The 17,178-nt window shown below is 40.2% G+C and overlaps 1 protein-coding gene across 2 annotated transcripts in view; it reads left to right on the forward strand.

Annotated features, from left to right (window-relative positions):
* Positions 1-17,178, forward strand: part of LOC126267326 (uncharacterized) — a 138,099-nt gene that overhangs the window by 14,479 nt on the left and 106,442 nt on the right. For both annotated transcript variants that reach the window (XM_049972428.1, XM_049972429.1), the window contains exon 2: positions 10,429-10,623. In XM_049972428.1, coding sequence (XP_049828385.1) covers positions 10,429-10,623 — 195 coding nt within the window. The remainder of the gene's footprint in view (positions 1-10,428; positions 10,624-17,178) is intronic.

Here is a 17,178-nt window from a genome sequence, read left to right on the forward strand (position 1 = left end):
AAAGGAGAGAGAGAGAGAGAGAGAGAGAGAGAGAGAGAGAGAGAGAGAGAGAGAGAGAAAGAGAGGATTGAACAAGATACAGTTGAGATATTGCTCCTCAAAAATACCCTAAAATTTGCATGTAGAAAATTTTGGCCAACTTGGTGCAGATGCATATCTTTTCATCTAAGCATCCGATGTTAATTAAATTTGATCCATATATAGACACTACAGGTATGAATAACCCTCTTAAGTTTTGGTGTGACTGATTCATATGAAAAGTAGCAGTAGTCAGTCACACCTTGGCTCTCAGAATAGCGTGACAAACTTTTTAGCCATGTTAGAGGTATTTAGGTGTGGCTAAAACCAAAATTTTTGCCATGGTGTGATTCAGCATAGAAAGGTGTCCATGTATATTAAAGCAAATGACCAAATGCTTTCTAGAACTGATAAAAAAACCCTAGCAAACTTCACACATTTGTACCTTTGTATGTGACATGGAGATGAGTAGTCTCTCTTTAAGACCCCAATATTTTCAACCACTGAAGATATTGGACTGACATTTGCTATGTAACCATCCAAGACCATATAGACCCTTCATACCAAATTTTGTTAGATTTTGAGATGGCTGAGTGGGGACTCCTGGTCCCTTTGACATGGAATGACCCTAATGTTAACAATGTTTCTACCTGACTGAATGTCAATTATGCTATCATCCTTCTCAAACATTGCTTTATGAACTTTGCAGAGCAGGAATGAAGTTAGCAGTAGTCATTAGAATGAAGTTACTGTAATCTTGAGAGTTTTAGTAATTGTGAATTCAAACTAAATTTAACCGAGTACTGTTACAAAGTGACCCTATAAAGTGTGTCTCCACACTCTTGCTTTAATAAACCACACAAACACTGCTTTCGCTACTGTTACTCTTCCACATAGTAAATAGTACACTACTGTCCATTAAAATTGCTGTACCACGAAGATGTCGTGCTACAGATGCAAAATTTAACCAACAGGAATAAGATGCTGTGATATGCAAATGATTAGCTTTTCAGAGCTTTCACACATGGTTGGCGCCGGTGGCAACACCTACAATGTGCTGACGTGAGGAGAGTTTCCAACCGATTTCTCATACACAAACAGTAGTTAACTGGCGTTGCCTGGTGAAATGTTGTTGTGATGCCTCATGTCAGGAGGAGAAATGCATCCCATCACATTTCTGACTTTGGTAAATGTCGGATTGTAGCCTATCGCAATTGCGGTTTATTGTATCACGACAATGCTGCTCGCTTTGGTCGAGATCCAATGACTGTTAGCAGAATATGGAATCGGTGGGTTCAGGAAGATAATACGGAACACCGTGCTGAATCCCAACGGCCTTGTATCACTAGCAGTCGAGATGACATGCATCTTATCTGCATGGCTGTAACGGATCGTGCAGCCACGTCTCGATCCCTGAGTCAACAGATGGGGACGTTTGCCAGACAACAACCATCTGCACAAACAGTTCGATGACGTTTGCAGCAGCATGGACTGTCAGCTCGAGGACCATGGCTGCGGTTACCCTTGACGCTGCATCACAGACAGGAGCGTCTGCGATGGTGTACTCAACGACGAACCTGGGTGCACGAATGGCAAAACATCATTTTTTTTAATGAATCCATGTTCTGTTTACAGCATCTTGATGGTTGCATTTGTGTTTGGCGACATCGCGGTGAAATCACATTGGAAGCATGTGTTCATCATCGACATACTGGCGTATCACCTGGCGTGATGGTTTGGGGTGCCATTGGTTACACGTCTCAGTTACCTCTTGTTTGACGGCACTTGGAACAGTGGACGTTACATTTCAGATGTGTTACAACCCGTGGCTTTACACTTCATTCAATCCCTGTGAAACCCTGCATTTTAGCAAGATAATGCACGACTGCATGTTGCAGGTCCTGTACGAGCCTTTATGGATACAGAATATGTTTGACTGCTGCCCTGGTCAGCACATTCTCCAGATTTCTCACCAATTGAAAACGTCTGGTTAATGGTGGCCGAACAACTTGCTCGTCAAAATATGCCAGTCACTACTCTTGATGAACTGTGGTATCATGTTGAAGCTGCATGGGCAGCTGTACCTGTACATGACATCCAAGCTCTGTTTGACTCAAGGCCGTAATTAAGACGAGAGGTGGTTGCTCTGGGTACTGATTTCTCAGGATCTATGCACTCGGATTGCGTGAAAATGTAATCACATGTCAGTTCTAGTATAATATATTTGTCCAATGAATACCCGTTTATCATCTACATTTCTTCTTGGCGTAGCAATTTTAATGGCCATTAGTGCAATTTTAAGATAGGGTTTAGCCAAAGTAATGAGAGCTACTTGAAATAAGATGGTAAACTTTTTAGAATTAACTGTCAAGATATTGAACCAAAAGCACATTTTATAACAGATTTTGTTAACAAAAATCTGCTATGCTGTAGGCCTATATGACTAATGAAATAAATTGTCTGTAAGTTGTCTTTCCAAAAGCAGTGCAACTGAGAATTTGATGCAAAAATGCTTTCACAGATTCTTAATGTCTTGTAATAATTATATAGACAAAAACTACCATAATGTCTACCTTTTGACAAGCGTTCTTGAAACATAAAATGGTGTGAATATTGTAACACAATATTTTGACTTTGAAAAGTCTTGCATTCGCAGATACAATTCACATGAGATGACTAATGATTGTAGAAGTGCTAATTAACTGTCAAGATATTGAACCAAAAGCACATTTTATAACAGATTTTGTTAACAAAAATCTGCTTTGCTGTAGGCCTAAGTGTTAATTATTATCTTCTTCCATGCATTGTACCAGTGTTGGCACAAATATTTGAAATCTTGATGAGTGCACCAATACATGACCCCACTCAAACACTGCTAACTAGCTTCTTTCACAGTCCAGTGTGTCTGCAGTGTACCTCATTTGACATAAAAGATGTTCACAAAATGGAAATGACAAACACACCTGCCAATCTTATCTTGAGACTGCCTTGTGGGTCAGCCTCCTGTGTGTTTTACCTCATAGAAAACACATTCACAAAATGAAATGGTGTGGGAAAAAACTTGGTCATCCTCAGGCCAAATGGTTTCCACATTTGGCCAAATAGTAATCTTTTCATAATGATAAAATGTATCATCCTCAGGAAGAACTCAGACTTTACAAATAATTGTATTAGATTCTTAAGCATATAGCATTTATTTCAGTGTGCAGTTATTAATAATATGCTTAAGCAATTGTTTGATGTCTCTTCCTTACAATAATCTGTGAATAATTATTAATAAAACCTATCAGATATCAGCAACACACGGTGTAAATGTAGAAGTTATGCTGTATTATAAAAAGGATAGATTGCTACTAACTATAAAGATGACACATTGAGTTGCACACAGGCACAATGAAAAGAGTGTTACTTATGGAGCTTTTGACCAAACCCTTCTTCAGAAAAAAAGAAGAAAAAAAAACACATTCACACAAGCAAGTGCACCTCATGCACACCTAACCTCTCACTCTGGTCAGCAAGCAGCCGTATTGTATCGCGCAGAAGTGGCAGTCTAGAGTGTGGCAGGGGTAGCAGGAATGGGTAGGTGGCGAGGAGTCGACGCTGCCTGTAGGTGTCAATATGAGGCTGCCAGGGATAATGATGGGAGACCGTGGAGGATGGCGAGGGTGGAACTGGGAAGCAGAAAAGGAGAGGAGAGGAGAAGGGGAGAGGTCCGCTGGGTGCATTGGCAGATAGCAGTGCACAATGAGGATGGGTGGACATAAATTGGGAGATAGTAGGAGAGGGGTTGGAAACTTTTGTGTTTTAGTTGGAGGGTGGTTGGAAACTGTTGTGTGGAGGGTGTGGTGACAGCAGGTTACTGTAAGTTGAGGCTGGGACAATTTCAGTAGCAGAGTATGTGTTGTCAGAGTAACTCCCATTTGCGCAGTTCAGAAAAGCTGGTTGTGGAGTGGACGATCCAGATGCCCCATATTGTGAAGCAGCTATTGGAATCCACCATGTTATGTTTAGCTGCATGCTTTGTCACAGTGTGATCCACTTTGCTTTTGGTCACAATTTGGCAGTGGGCATTCATCTTGGTGGACAGCTGGTTAGTAATCATACCAATATAAAAAGCCGAGCAGTGATTGTGGCAGAGCTGGTATATGATGTGGCTTCTTTCTCAAGTGACCTGGTCTCTGGCAGTGTAGTATAAATCTGTCACAGGACTGGAATGGGAATTACTGTGTTCGTGAATTGGACAGGTCTTGCATGTGGGTCTTGCACCGAGACGTTCCACAGGGGTACGATTCTTGTGGCAAGAGTTTGTGATTGCAAGTGACATAGGGATGGACAAGGATATTGTGGAGATTGGATGGGCAATGATTTTTTAGGAGGGTTGAGGAGGACTGTGGGTAGGAAGTGGCTTATTTAAGGGCATGATGATAGATAATCAGAGCCCAGATGAAGGACGTGGTTCAGTTGGTCCACTCTGGAGTGGTGTTGGGTGACAATGGGCCACTTCCTTGGGGTTTGTGGGAGAATTGGTGGATATGTGGGGGTATGGCATGGAAAATCTCTTTGCTGACTAGATATGGTTGATAGTGTCTGTCGGTAAATGCCGTTGTGAGACCTTCAGAATATTGGGCAGGGGAATTCTTGTCACTGCACCTACATCATCCATGGGTAGTTAAGCTGTCTAGGAGGGATTTCTTGGCATGGAATGGATGGCAGCCATTGTAGTGCAGGTACTATTTTGGTGGGATTAATGTGGACAGACATGGATGGAGCCATCAGAGAGGATTTGAATCCTACAGAATACCTTTGGGATGTTTAGGAACACTGACTTTGTGCCGGACCTCACCAACCAATGTTGATACCTCTCCTCATACCACTTTATGCTAATGGTAACTTTAACTGCTTTGGCCAACTGAGCACACCTCCAGGCCCAACCCAAACTTCCATGTGTTCTAATGTCTACATCCTTTAGTGCTCACATACAAATCATATGATTACCACACAGGAAGAAACATTCTTTTGCTCATCAGATTGCCTTACTGTGGCATGAAACACAGTAGGGCAGTTCTCTATTTTTCAGTTTCTGTAAAGTTTGATGTAACATCCCTTCAGATGTGCATACATGTCCGAAGGAACAGATGCTGCTGATGATTAACAGCCATATTAAATTATTAAATGCATTCACAAACTGCAAATACAGTTGCATAACAGCTATAGATGTACTAGTAATGTGAAAATTTGTGCCGTACTGGGACTCAAACCCAGATTTCCCACTTACATGAACAGTTGTCTTAACCACCTTGGCCTTCTGTGCGTCTCCAGGCCTGATCCAAACATTTTGTATGTTCTAATGTCTACACACTGTAGCACTCGCGTACAAATCGTATGATTTCCATCGGGCAGTCTGTATAGTTCGATGCAATGTTCTTTCGGATATGCGTGCATAAGAAGTCTCTGCAAGGAACTAGATTAGCATAAATAGCACTTTTCAGATGCTCCCTAAAATCAATAATCATTCTGATAATCACTCTGATTTGTATTTGAGTTACTGAATGAGCTGTGCAACTGGACATTGTGGTTGGAATTCTCACAACTGAAACTGCATGGTTCTGAGATCGGGCATACTCATGATGACATACTGTCAAGCACAAAATGTGATTTATCTCGCTGAAATTGCAGAAAGTCCATAAATTGATTTATGATGAATGAACGACTTTTCCAGCCATGTGATCACCAGCAATCTTTCACAAATATTTATGCATAACTGTTGCAGTATGTTCTTTGCCTCTGAGGGAACTGAATACAAAACACTGCATTGATGATGATGGTGGTGGTGGTGGTGGTGGTGATCTTGTGGTCACATTCCCCATGTGTTGAGTGTTATGAGAATTGATATTATTATAAAGAATCTGCTGGAAAATTTGAATAGAGGTATTCTACAACACTATGAAGCCATTTTTGTTGTACAGCAGGTGAAAATTACAGTAAAGACCAAGAGAAAGGGAGGGTAACATCTAGGGTTAAAACATCTTGTATGAGGAAGTGAGCTTAATTTAAGGTAGATGATTAGGTTAAATCTACTGGGAAACTGAACTGAAAAAAATTGTGTTGTTGATCTGCTAAATTTTTAAAGTTCAGGCCCTTACTATACAAACATAGTTGGTAGTATCAGGGTTTAGAAACAGCTTATGTATGCATAATCAGCTATACAAAGACATTAAAAAAGCCATCAAAAGCTGTGATGTTTGCTGGTGCAGGAAGTATATTGATAAAGCAGCCAGACTTGTTCGTACCATACACACTCAGGGAACAGTGAAACAAGCTTACAGCTGATTTACAACAAACATCCTAACTTTAAAACGAACTGATATTAAGAGTTTCCAAACAAATAAAAATGGCATACACATGTACGAAATCCCTAGGTATCTTGATGGATAACAAATTGAGGTGCCACCAGTGCATATATAATTTCACCAAAGAAAACTCAGTTCTGCTCTTCTTGCACTCTAGTTGTGCTGACCTGCAAAAGGGACTTATTGTACCCTGGACATGCACCAGCTGTGATTTGTGCTTGTACCCAATAGAACCCCACACCATAAGGTCTTCAGTTGGCGTGTTGAGCTGTCTGAATAGAGTCACAGTGATGCCGCTCCCCCTGTCTGCAATGAATCAAAATGTGGCCATCTTTTCAAACAAACAGAACCTGGATTCATTCAGAAACAATGTCTGATGCCATTGCCATTGCCAGTGACGTCATTTCATACACCGTTGCCTTCTAGCATGTTTCTGCACATTCACCAAAGGTATGTGGAGAAGTGGACAACACGCACATAACCCGTGCCATAATAAATGGCGATTGACTGTCACCTCTGATAGTATATGATGTGTTCCACTGTTGCGTCAGAGCATAGGAGGATGCAGATCTGTTCCGCAGTGCCATTCGGATGAGGTGTCCACCTTTTACGGAGGGGTGGTGCGACCTGGCCCATCTCGTCGTGTTCTGTGGTCTTCCATGAGCCATTCTGTACACACCTGTGGCACTCCCAAAACACTTCATCCCTCTTGTTTTTATTACTGATGGTCGAATTGATGTCTAATTCATTTTTAGCCTTCTCAGTTTTACTGGTGTGAATCTGTGAACTTTATGGCATTCTTTGCTCTGGAACTGTCTTCATCCTTCACGAAGCAGGCGAGGGTCGGATGCAGGGTGGGTCACGATTGTATGAGCCCTGGGGAAGTCCTTGTCTGCTCTGACTTACCTACCAGTCCAGTCGATATATTTCTCCATAAATTCTTTCTCAGCTGTGGCATCATTATTGCCTTCAATGCCTCTACATACTTGTATTGTCAGAACACATACTTTAAGGACTTCTATTCCTGGGTGGAAGGACTGATAACCTTACTGGTTAGTCCCTTAACCTCCAACCAACCCACCCACCCACTGGTATGGAATTTTTGGTTAATTATGAGTGAGTCTGGCTGAATGGAGAAATTCTTCTCCACAGCATTGGAGGAAAAAACATTTTCTACGTATCCTTTTTTAGAGTTCAGAATGTACTTATACATTCTGGTAGAAAGATCTGTAACAGGTCACCTGTTGACATCAGATTGGAAATAAACAGAGATTGATAAAAAGTACATTGTTAGTCATTCTTCATGTAAATTATCAGAATATTTTGACTCTGGGAATTAAATTTTGGTAAATGGTGACAGAAAAACAAAGTGCATGAGCAGGAATTGGATACACACAGCACTAATATGAAAATACATTCCATATAAGTAAGTGCAATGTACTAAAAATTGAATGCCTATGTGTAGAAGAATGTTCGGAATGATTTAGGAAACAGAAAAGTTGTCTGTAGTAGTAGTGATTTCATACTCGTTAACATGTCAACTGGCATCCGCTGAGTGATGGACATTTCACTGCCGGGCCAGGCACATTGCATTAGACATGAGGATCTGCTGTGGCTGTCTGCAGCCACAAGGCGGTCAACATGGTAACAGTAGTAAGTTAAAATATGTAAACAGATTTGTAAGGAAAACCACATTGTTACAGTGACCACTGAAGATACTGTAAAATAAAATAAATCTTTTATTGTTGAAATAATACTTTTATTACAGACACCAAAGATAGGGCTATAACCTATGTTAGTTGTATAACTGTATCTGCAGAAAGCGTCCTAAAGCAAGTAAGCAAACAAATAAACAAAGACAAGATATTAAATAGATTTCTTTAACTATTCCGTTCTATAGACAATTGATGGCAGCATCTCTGAAATCAGTAACGGTTCTCCTTTATTGTAATTTTCATATAACAGGGTGTGTGAATGAATTAAAATTACATACTCTTCCTTTTATTTATTCTATGAAAATCACAGAATATATTTTTGATTAAAATGTTTAAAATTCTCATAATTCTGTACATAGTTGATGTAAAGTAAATTCAAAAATATAAGTGGCTTGTATGCAAGTTGTAGGCAGCATGTGGTGAACAGAGTGTGCACAGTGTGCATTATCACACTCAACCAGAGAACAAAAAAAAAATGAATAATACCGTCTGAATTTATTTTGTACCATAAAGACAATTGTAAATTACTTAAAGGTCATAAAAGTCATAATTTAAAGCCTAGTAGAAACTAATCTGGAGACAGATTGTAAAAAATGATTTTTGATTTTTAGTATTTTTACATTTAAAGATTAGTCAGATTGTGCACCATCATGTAGGGTATGTGTGGCATCTGAGGCAAAGAAGAGAGAAATTAAGCACCAGTTGGTTTGCCCAGATAATTCCCTGTTAATGATTTGTGGTTTGTGCATATTCTGAACACCTTGTTCACCATATGGGGCCTAGGTTTCATAGGTATAAATTGCTAATATTTTCAATTTTACTGTGTCATTTCTGTATAAAAGTGGCAAAACTTTCAAGATTTGGATGTGGACTTTTTGTCCTTCCATTGCAGTTTGTGAAGAAGGCAAGAAAGCCAATGTATTGCTCAAACCAGTCATAATTAGAAGGATGTCATGTGATTGTGTCTGGAAGAAATTAAAGGACATGTGTAATAAATGCCAATCACATTTCTCTATAGACAGACCTTACCTTTTCCAGTAAATTGCTACAAAATTATTTGATAATATGCTCATGGAATTAAAGTATCTAAAAGTCAGTAAAGGTGTGCTTAAAAGAAAGTAAGTTGTTTTTCCTTGACAACTCGTGAATGTGATTTAGTTTGATTTATTTTATCCTCTGATCATGTTTTGCAATGATGCATTTTACGTGGGTATGATCAACAATAGGCTGCCTGCCTGCACGAATTACCACTAACTGTGGCCAAGAAATGACTGGACCACCCTCTTGCTGAGCATGCCCTTCATTTCAGTGATTGCTTCACAGCCTGTGCTACCTGGATCCTTCCCACCAACACCAGATTTTCTGAATTGCGCAGGTGGGAAGTCTCCCTGCAATTTACCCTGCATTCCTGTAACCCTCCTGGCCTCAACCTTTGTTAATCATTGTCCTTATCCATCTAGCCCCCTTCCTTGTTCTCATTCCAGCACTACACAGCCCTCTATTCCACCAACACATTTACTTTTCTCTTTTTCTGTCCCCACCCTCCATCTAGCTCTTGACTTCACTTAGCTGCCCCACTCTCCATCTTGTCCCTGCATGCTCCCAGCACCACATTTTTGTCCCCCATCCCTATCCTGCTAACCCTCCCCCTCATTTCCTCAGCTTCTTCCTTACCCCCACCCGATTGCCTCTCCCATAATGCCCCGCTGATCACAGTCTGGCTCCAGCTGCCAGAGACTGTGGTCATGTGTTGCATTTGTGTGAGTGTCTGCTTGTGTATGTCATCTATTTTTTTTAAAAAAAGGCATTGTTGGCCAGAAGATAATTGTGTGACATTCTTCTTATTGTGCCTTTCTGCGACTCAACATTTCCACTATATGGTGAGTAGAAACTACCCTTTTCATTATATTGTTACATCCTGTCATGGATTTTCCATTGTTTGATTTTGTGCATGCTGTAATTTTTCATGTTTTCTCAGTGTGATTGATTAATTGTGTTCTTCCTGGTATTCTGCTGAGTTCCTATTTTCATTGTATCCCCAATACTTTTATGACCAACCAGTTGTTTTCTTCAGGTGCTGCAAGTTTTGACATTATGTGTACTAACTTTTTGTCCACTGTGATTAGATTTAATTTGCTTGTCCACCCATGAATACAGTATTTGCTTATTCTTGATGAAATCTACAATTCACAGTGAATGTTCCCCAAGAACCTATGTCCAAATTAATTAGTTATAATTACTCATGACTCTTACAAATTGAATCCTAATCATTTTGGAATGTAGCCAAGTCATTTTACTAGATTATTTTTCAAAATCTTATCTGAAATGATTGACTACTATTTCAGTTATCGATGAGATAAAGAAAGATGTTGCAGAACATAGAATATTAATATTCAAAGATCAAGGAGTGATTTCTGGTCAGAGGCATGTGGAGATAAGCAGGTGGTTTGGAGAGCTGGAGTCAACATTCTATAAGCATCCAAAATCACCACATCCAGACGTTTTTAGAGTTTCCAATGTAGCCAATGAAGGCTGTGTAGGTAAGTGGCTTCAGTTCTCTGTTTATTTTTGTCAGATGCAGTAAGAATTAAGTGTATAAAATCATGCAATTTGTTAAACTACATCTGATAAATAGTTTCCACAAAAATTGATGTTCTCATAAATTTTATATCTGCTGAAATTTGAAGAAGTTGGAATTGTAATAGTAAAGGTGTTTTAATACAAAAACATCTTATGGATGTTTCTGTAGCATTACATTCAATATTTTTCAAGAAATTGTGAATTCTATTCTAGGAGGTTGAAGTAAATGTGATAGATTATCCACCCGTTATACACTATGTGATCACTAGTATCCAGACATGGGGCTGAAAATGACTTACAAGTTCATGGTGCCCTCCATCAGTAATGCTGAAATTCAATCTGGTGTTGGTCCACCCTTAGCCGTGATGACAGCTTCCACTCTCACAGGCATATGTTCAGTCAGGTACTGGAAGGTTTCTTGGGGAACGGGAGCCGATTCTTCACACAGTGCTGCACTGAGGAGAGGTATTGATATCGGTCAGTGAGGCCTGGCACGAAGTCAGTGTTCCAAAATATCCCAAAGGTGTTCTGTAGGATTCAGGTCAGTATTGTGTGCTGGCCAGTCCATTATAGCGATGTTATTGTCATGTAACCACTCCGCCACTGGCCGTGCATTGTGAACAGATGCCCGATCGTGTTGAAAGATGCAACCGCCATCCCTGAATTGTTCTTCAACAGTGGGAAGCAATATGGTGCTGAAAACATCAATGTAGGCCTGTGCTGTTATAGAGCTACTCAAAACAACAAGGGGTGCAAGCCCTCTCCATGAAAAACACAACCACACCATAACACCACTGCCTTCGAATTTTACTGTTGGCACTACACATTCTGGCAGAGGATGTTCACCGGGCACCCGCCATACCCACACCCTACCATTGGATCGCCACAGTGTGTACCATGATTTGTCACTCCACACAACGTTTTTCCACTGTTCAATTGTCAAATGTTTATGCTCCTTACACCGAGCGAACTGTCGTTTGGCATTTACCGGGGCGTGTGTATGGCTTATGAGCAGCTGCTCAATCCAAGTTTTCTCACCCCCACCCAACTGTCATAGTACTAGCAGTGTATTGTGATACAGTTTGGAATTCCTATGTGACGGTCTGGATAGATGTCTGCCTATTACACATTGCAACGCTCTTCAACTGTCAGTCAACAGATGAGGTTGGCCCGTACACTTTAGTGCTGTAGGTGTCCCTTCACATTTCCACTTCAGTATCACATCCAACAGTGGACCTAGGAATGTTTAGGAGTCTGGAAATCTCATGTACAGACACATGACACAGGTGACACCCAATCACCCGACCATGTTCAAATCCGTGAATTCTGTGGAGACCTCCATTCTGCTCTCTCAGGGTGTCTAATGACTACTGAGGTCGCTGATGTGTAGTACCTGGCAGTAGGTGGCAGCACAATACACCTAATATGAAAAATGTATGTTTTTGGGAGTGTCCAGATACTTTTGATCACATAGTATATATAAGTTTGGCTCTATACATTCCAGCACCACATTCTGCCTATAAAGTGGTAAAGATACACCAGTTTTCAAGGGAATTAAGAATTAATGTATTACTGAATGGTATAGTGATGACATAAAATGTGCAGTTTGGAGGACAATGACCACTCAAAGCTCTGTTCAGAAAACTGTGCTAGCCTTTGTTATTGGAATGTTGCAGTTGTGGTCTTAAGTGCAGAGAATGGTTTGATGCAGCCTTCCATGCTACTCTATCCTGCGCTTGCTGCTTCATCTCCAAGTAACGATTGCAACCTACATCCTTCTGAATCTTCTTAGTGTATTCATCTATTGGTCTCCCTCTACGACTTTTACCCTCCACGTTGCCCTCCGATACTAAATTGGTGATCCCTTGATGCCTTAGAACATGTCCTACCAAACGATCCCTTCTTCTAGTCAAGTTTTGCCACAAATTTCTCTTCTCCCCAATTATGTTCAGCACCTCCTCATTAGTTATGTCTTCTACTCATCTAACCTTAAGCATTCTTCTGTAGTTCAACATTTCAAAAGCTTCTATTCTCTTCTTGTCTAAGCTAGTTATTGCCACGTTTCACATCCATACATGGCTACACTCCTTACAAATACTTTTGAAAAAGACTTCCTGACACTTAAATTTACAATTGATGTTAACAAATTTCTCTTCTTCAAAAATGTTTTTCTTGCCATTGCCAGTCTACATTTTGTATCCTCCCTACTTGGACCATCATCAGTTATTTTGCTCCCCAAATAGCAAAACTCCTTTACTACTTTGGGTGTCTCATTTCCTAATCTAATTCCCTCAGCATCACCTGATTTAATTCGATTACAATCCATTATCCTCATTTTGCATTTGTTGATGTTCATGTTATATCCTCCTTTCAATATGTTGTCCATTGTGTTCAACTGCTCTTCTAGGTCCTCTGCTATCTCTGACAGAATTCCAATATCATCAGCAAACCTCCATGGATTTTAATTCCTACTCCAAATTTTTCTTTTGTTTCCTTTACTGCTTGCTCAATATACAGATTGAATAACATCGGGGAGAGGCTACAACCCTGTCTCACTCCCTTCCCAATCACTGCTTCCCTTTCATGCCCCTCGACTCTTATAACTGCCATGTTGTTTATGTACAAATCGTAAATAGCCTTTTGCTTCCTGTATTTTACCCCTGCCACCTTCAGAATTTGAAAGAGAGTACTCCAATCAATATTGTCAAAAGCCTTCTCCAAGTCTACAAATGCTAGAAACATAGGTTTGCCTTTCCTTAATCTATCTTCTAAGATAAGTCGTTGGTCCAGTGTTGCCTCACGTGTTTCAACATTTTTACAGAATCCAACCTGATCCTCTCCAAGGTCGTCTTCTACCAGTTTTTCCATTTGTCTGTAAAGAATTCGTGTTAGTATATTGCAGCCGTGACTTATTAAACTGATAGTTCAGTAATTTTCACACCTGTCGACACTTGCTTTCTTTTGGATTGAAATTAATATATTCTTCTTAAAGTCTGAGGGTATTTTGCCTTTCTTATACATCTTGCTCGCCAGATAGTAGAGTTTTGTCAAGGCTGGCTCTCCCAAGGCTATCAGTAGCTCTAATGGAATGTTGTCTACTCCTGGGGCCTTGTTTTGGCTTAGGTCTTTCAGTGCTCTGTCAAATTCTTCACAGAGTACCATATCTGCCATTTCATCTTCATCAACATTCTCCTCCTTTTCCATAATATTGTCCTCAAGTACATCGCCATTGTGTAGACTCTCTATATATTACTTCCACCTTTTTGCTTTCCCTTCTTTACTTAGAACTGGTTCTCCATGTTCAAGTCTATACAAGTGGTTCTCTTTTCCCCAAAGGTCTGTTTAATTTTCCTGTAGGCAGTATCTACCTTACCCCTAGTGATATACACCTCTACATGCTTACATTTGTCCTCTAGCCATCCCTGCTTAGCCATTTTGCACTTCCTGTCGATCTCATTTTTGAGACGTTTGTATTCCTTTTTTCCTGCTTCATTTACTGCATTTTTGTATTTTCTCCTTTCATCAATTAAATTGTATATCTCTTCTGTTACTGAAGGATTTCTACTAACCCTCATCATTTTACCTACTTGATCCGGTGCTGCCTTTACAATTTCATCTTTCAAAACTACCCATTCTTCTTCTACTATATTTCTTTCCCCCCGTTCTTATCGATAATTCTCTAATGGTCTTTCTGAAACTCTCTACAATCCCTGTTTCTTTCAGTTTATCCAGATCCCATCTCCTTAAATTCCCACCTTTTCGTATTTTTTTGAGTTTTAATGTACAGTTCATAACCAATTGGTTGTGGCCGGAGTCCACATCTGTCCCTGGAAATGTCTTACAATTTAAAACCTGGTTCCTAAATCTCTGTCTTACCATTATAATGTATAATCTATCTGAAACCTTCCAGTGCCTCCAGGCCTTTTCCACATATACAGCCTTATTTCATGATTTTTAAACCAACTGTTAGCTATGATTGAGTTATGCTCTGTGCAAAATTCTACCAGGCAGCTTCCTCTTTCATTCCTTAATCCCATTCCACATTCGCCTACAACTTTTCCTTCTCTTCCTTTTCCTACTATCGAATTCGAGTCCCTCATGACTATTAAATTTTCATCTCCCTTCACTATCTGAATAATTTCTTTTATCTCCTCATACATATCCTCAAGCTCTTCATCATCTGCGGAGCTAGTTGGCATATAAACTTGTACTACTGTGGTAGACGTGGGCTTCATGTCTATCTGGGCTACAATAATGCATTCACATGCTGTTCATAATAGCTTACCCACATTCCTATTTTTTTATTCATTATTAAACCTACTCCTGTATTACCGCTATTTGATTTTCCATTTATAAACCTGTATTCACCTAACCAAAAGTCTTGTTCCTCTTGCCACCGAACTTCACTAATTCCCACTATATCTAACTTTAACCTATCCATTTGCCTTTTTAAATTTTCTAACCTACCTGCCCGATTAAGGGATCTGACATTCCATGCTCCGATCCGTAGAACGCCAGTTTTTTTTTCTGATAACAACATCCTCTTGAGTAGTCCCCGCCCGGAGATCCTAATGGGGGACTATTTTACCTCCGGAATATTTCACCCAAGAGGACGCCATCATCATTTAACCATACAGTAAAGCTGCATACCCTCGGGAAAAATTACGGCTGTAGTTTTGCCTTGCTTTCAGGCGTTCGCAGTACCAGAACAGCAAGGCCATTTTGGTTAGTGTTACAAGGCCAGATCAGTCAATCATCCAGACTGTTGCCCCTGCAACTACTGAAAAGGCTGCTGCCCCTGTTCAGGAACCACATGTTTGTCTGGCCTCTCAACAGATACCCCTCCATTGTGGTTGCACCTACGGTACGGCCATCTGTATCGTTGAGGATCGCAAGCCTCCCCACGAGCAGCAAGATCCGTGGTTCATGGGGGGATTTATTGGAATACAGAATAAAAGTTTAAATAATGTGCTCCTTAAACATTTTTATGCTGGGAAAAAGTCAGGAATTATATCTAATGTCATATAGGAAAATTATTAGAAATTTAATGTGACAAGAGAGTGCTTCTCAAGCTCATGATTCAATGTTCGGGTTAACAAGAACAAAGTGTTCAGTTTGCTGTCTGTGAAAACAACACCATTACAGCACTCAAACTCCATGTCAGTGAGTCTCGTACAGCCTGTAGCTGGTGTTTGTTCAGTCTGATAGAGCCACACAGTGGTGACAGTAGCAGCAACTGCATCCCTAACATTTATAGAGTATGTGTTGTCACTCAATGTTTATTATTAAGACTAAGCATTGTCAGTGCAGTTTCAGTGGATCAAACTTGAAAATGAACCTGTAAGGGTTCAAAACTAGTTATTGAATAAATAACTGCAACCGGTCTGCAATGTAATGTGTCTTCTTTATGGTAAGTAGCAATCTATCTTTTCCTACATTTTTGACAGTTGTATGTGACAGTTTTAAGACTGAATTTCTGCCAACTAACACCAGCTACCCCAGTTCCCCATTAATACACTGTGTTATTAAGATCATTTAGGCATACAGAGTAATCTTCTTCTTTTAGTGTTCAACCCTGAGGTTGGTTTGCAGCAGAGCGCCATTCCTCTCTTCTGTTTGCTTTCCTCTTCATTTCCACATATGTGTTACATCCAATGTCATTCATGATCTGTTGCATGTATGATATCCTTGGTCGCCCCCGCCGATTCCTTCCCTCAATAACTCCTTCTGCTATTGTTCCAATGATATTGTTGTGTCGTAGGATGTGCCCTACAAGTTTGTCTCTTCTTGTTTGGATGTGCCCCCACAGAGATCTGGTTTCCTGTACTCTTCTAAGCACCTCTTCATTTGTTACTTTGTCTGTCCAGCTGATCTTCATCATCCTTCTATAGCACCACATCTCCAGGGCCTCTAGCCGTCTTCTCTCTGCTCTTCCAACTGTCCAAGTTTCACATCCATAGAGGGCCACACTCCAAACGAAACCTTTCATGATGCGTTTCCTTATTTTCAGACTGATGTTGTTGCTGGTGAGTAAGTTCCTTCTCCGATTAAATGCAATTTTGGCCTTTTGTATTCTGGTCACAATTTCTTTCCGGCTTCTACCATCCCTTGTGATTTTGCTTCCCAGGTAAGTAAATTCCTGTATCACTTCCAGCTCCTCTCTTCCAATTCTAATTCTTGGAGGTTCATATTCTGCTCCTGTACTGCATACCATCACTTTAGTCTTTTTCTTGTTTATTCTCATTCCATACTGATTGTATAGAATTTTTTCCGTTGTTCTGAGGACTTCCTCTAGATCTTCTTCTGTCTCCGTGACTATAGCAATATCATCTGCATAACGTACCATGTCTATCTTCTGCCCATTAATTTTGATCCCCACCTCAGTAGTTTCACAGATATAAAATTTTTAACAGAGTAATCTAGCTTCTATAATATCAAACAGTGAAGGGAGTATTATAAACCACACCTGTATCCTGCACCATGGACTGCCATTAATGTCAGTATTCTTCATTCAG

Source organism: Schistocerca gregaria, chromosome 4 (genome assembly GCF_023897955.1).
Source record: "Schistocerca gregaria isolate iqSchGreg1 chromosome 4, iqSchGreg1.2, whole genome shotgun sequence".
Lineage (NCBI taxonomy): Eukaryota > Metazoa > Arthropoda > Insecta > Orthoptera > Acrididae > Schistocerca > Schistocerca gregaria.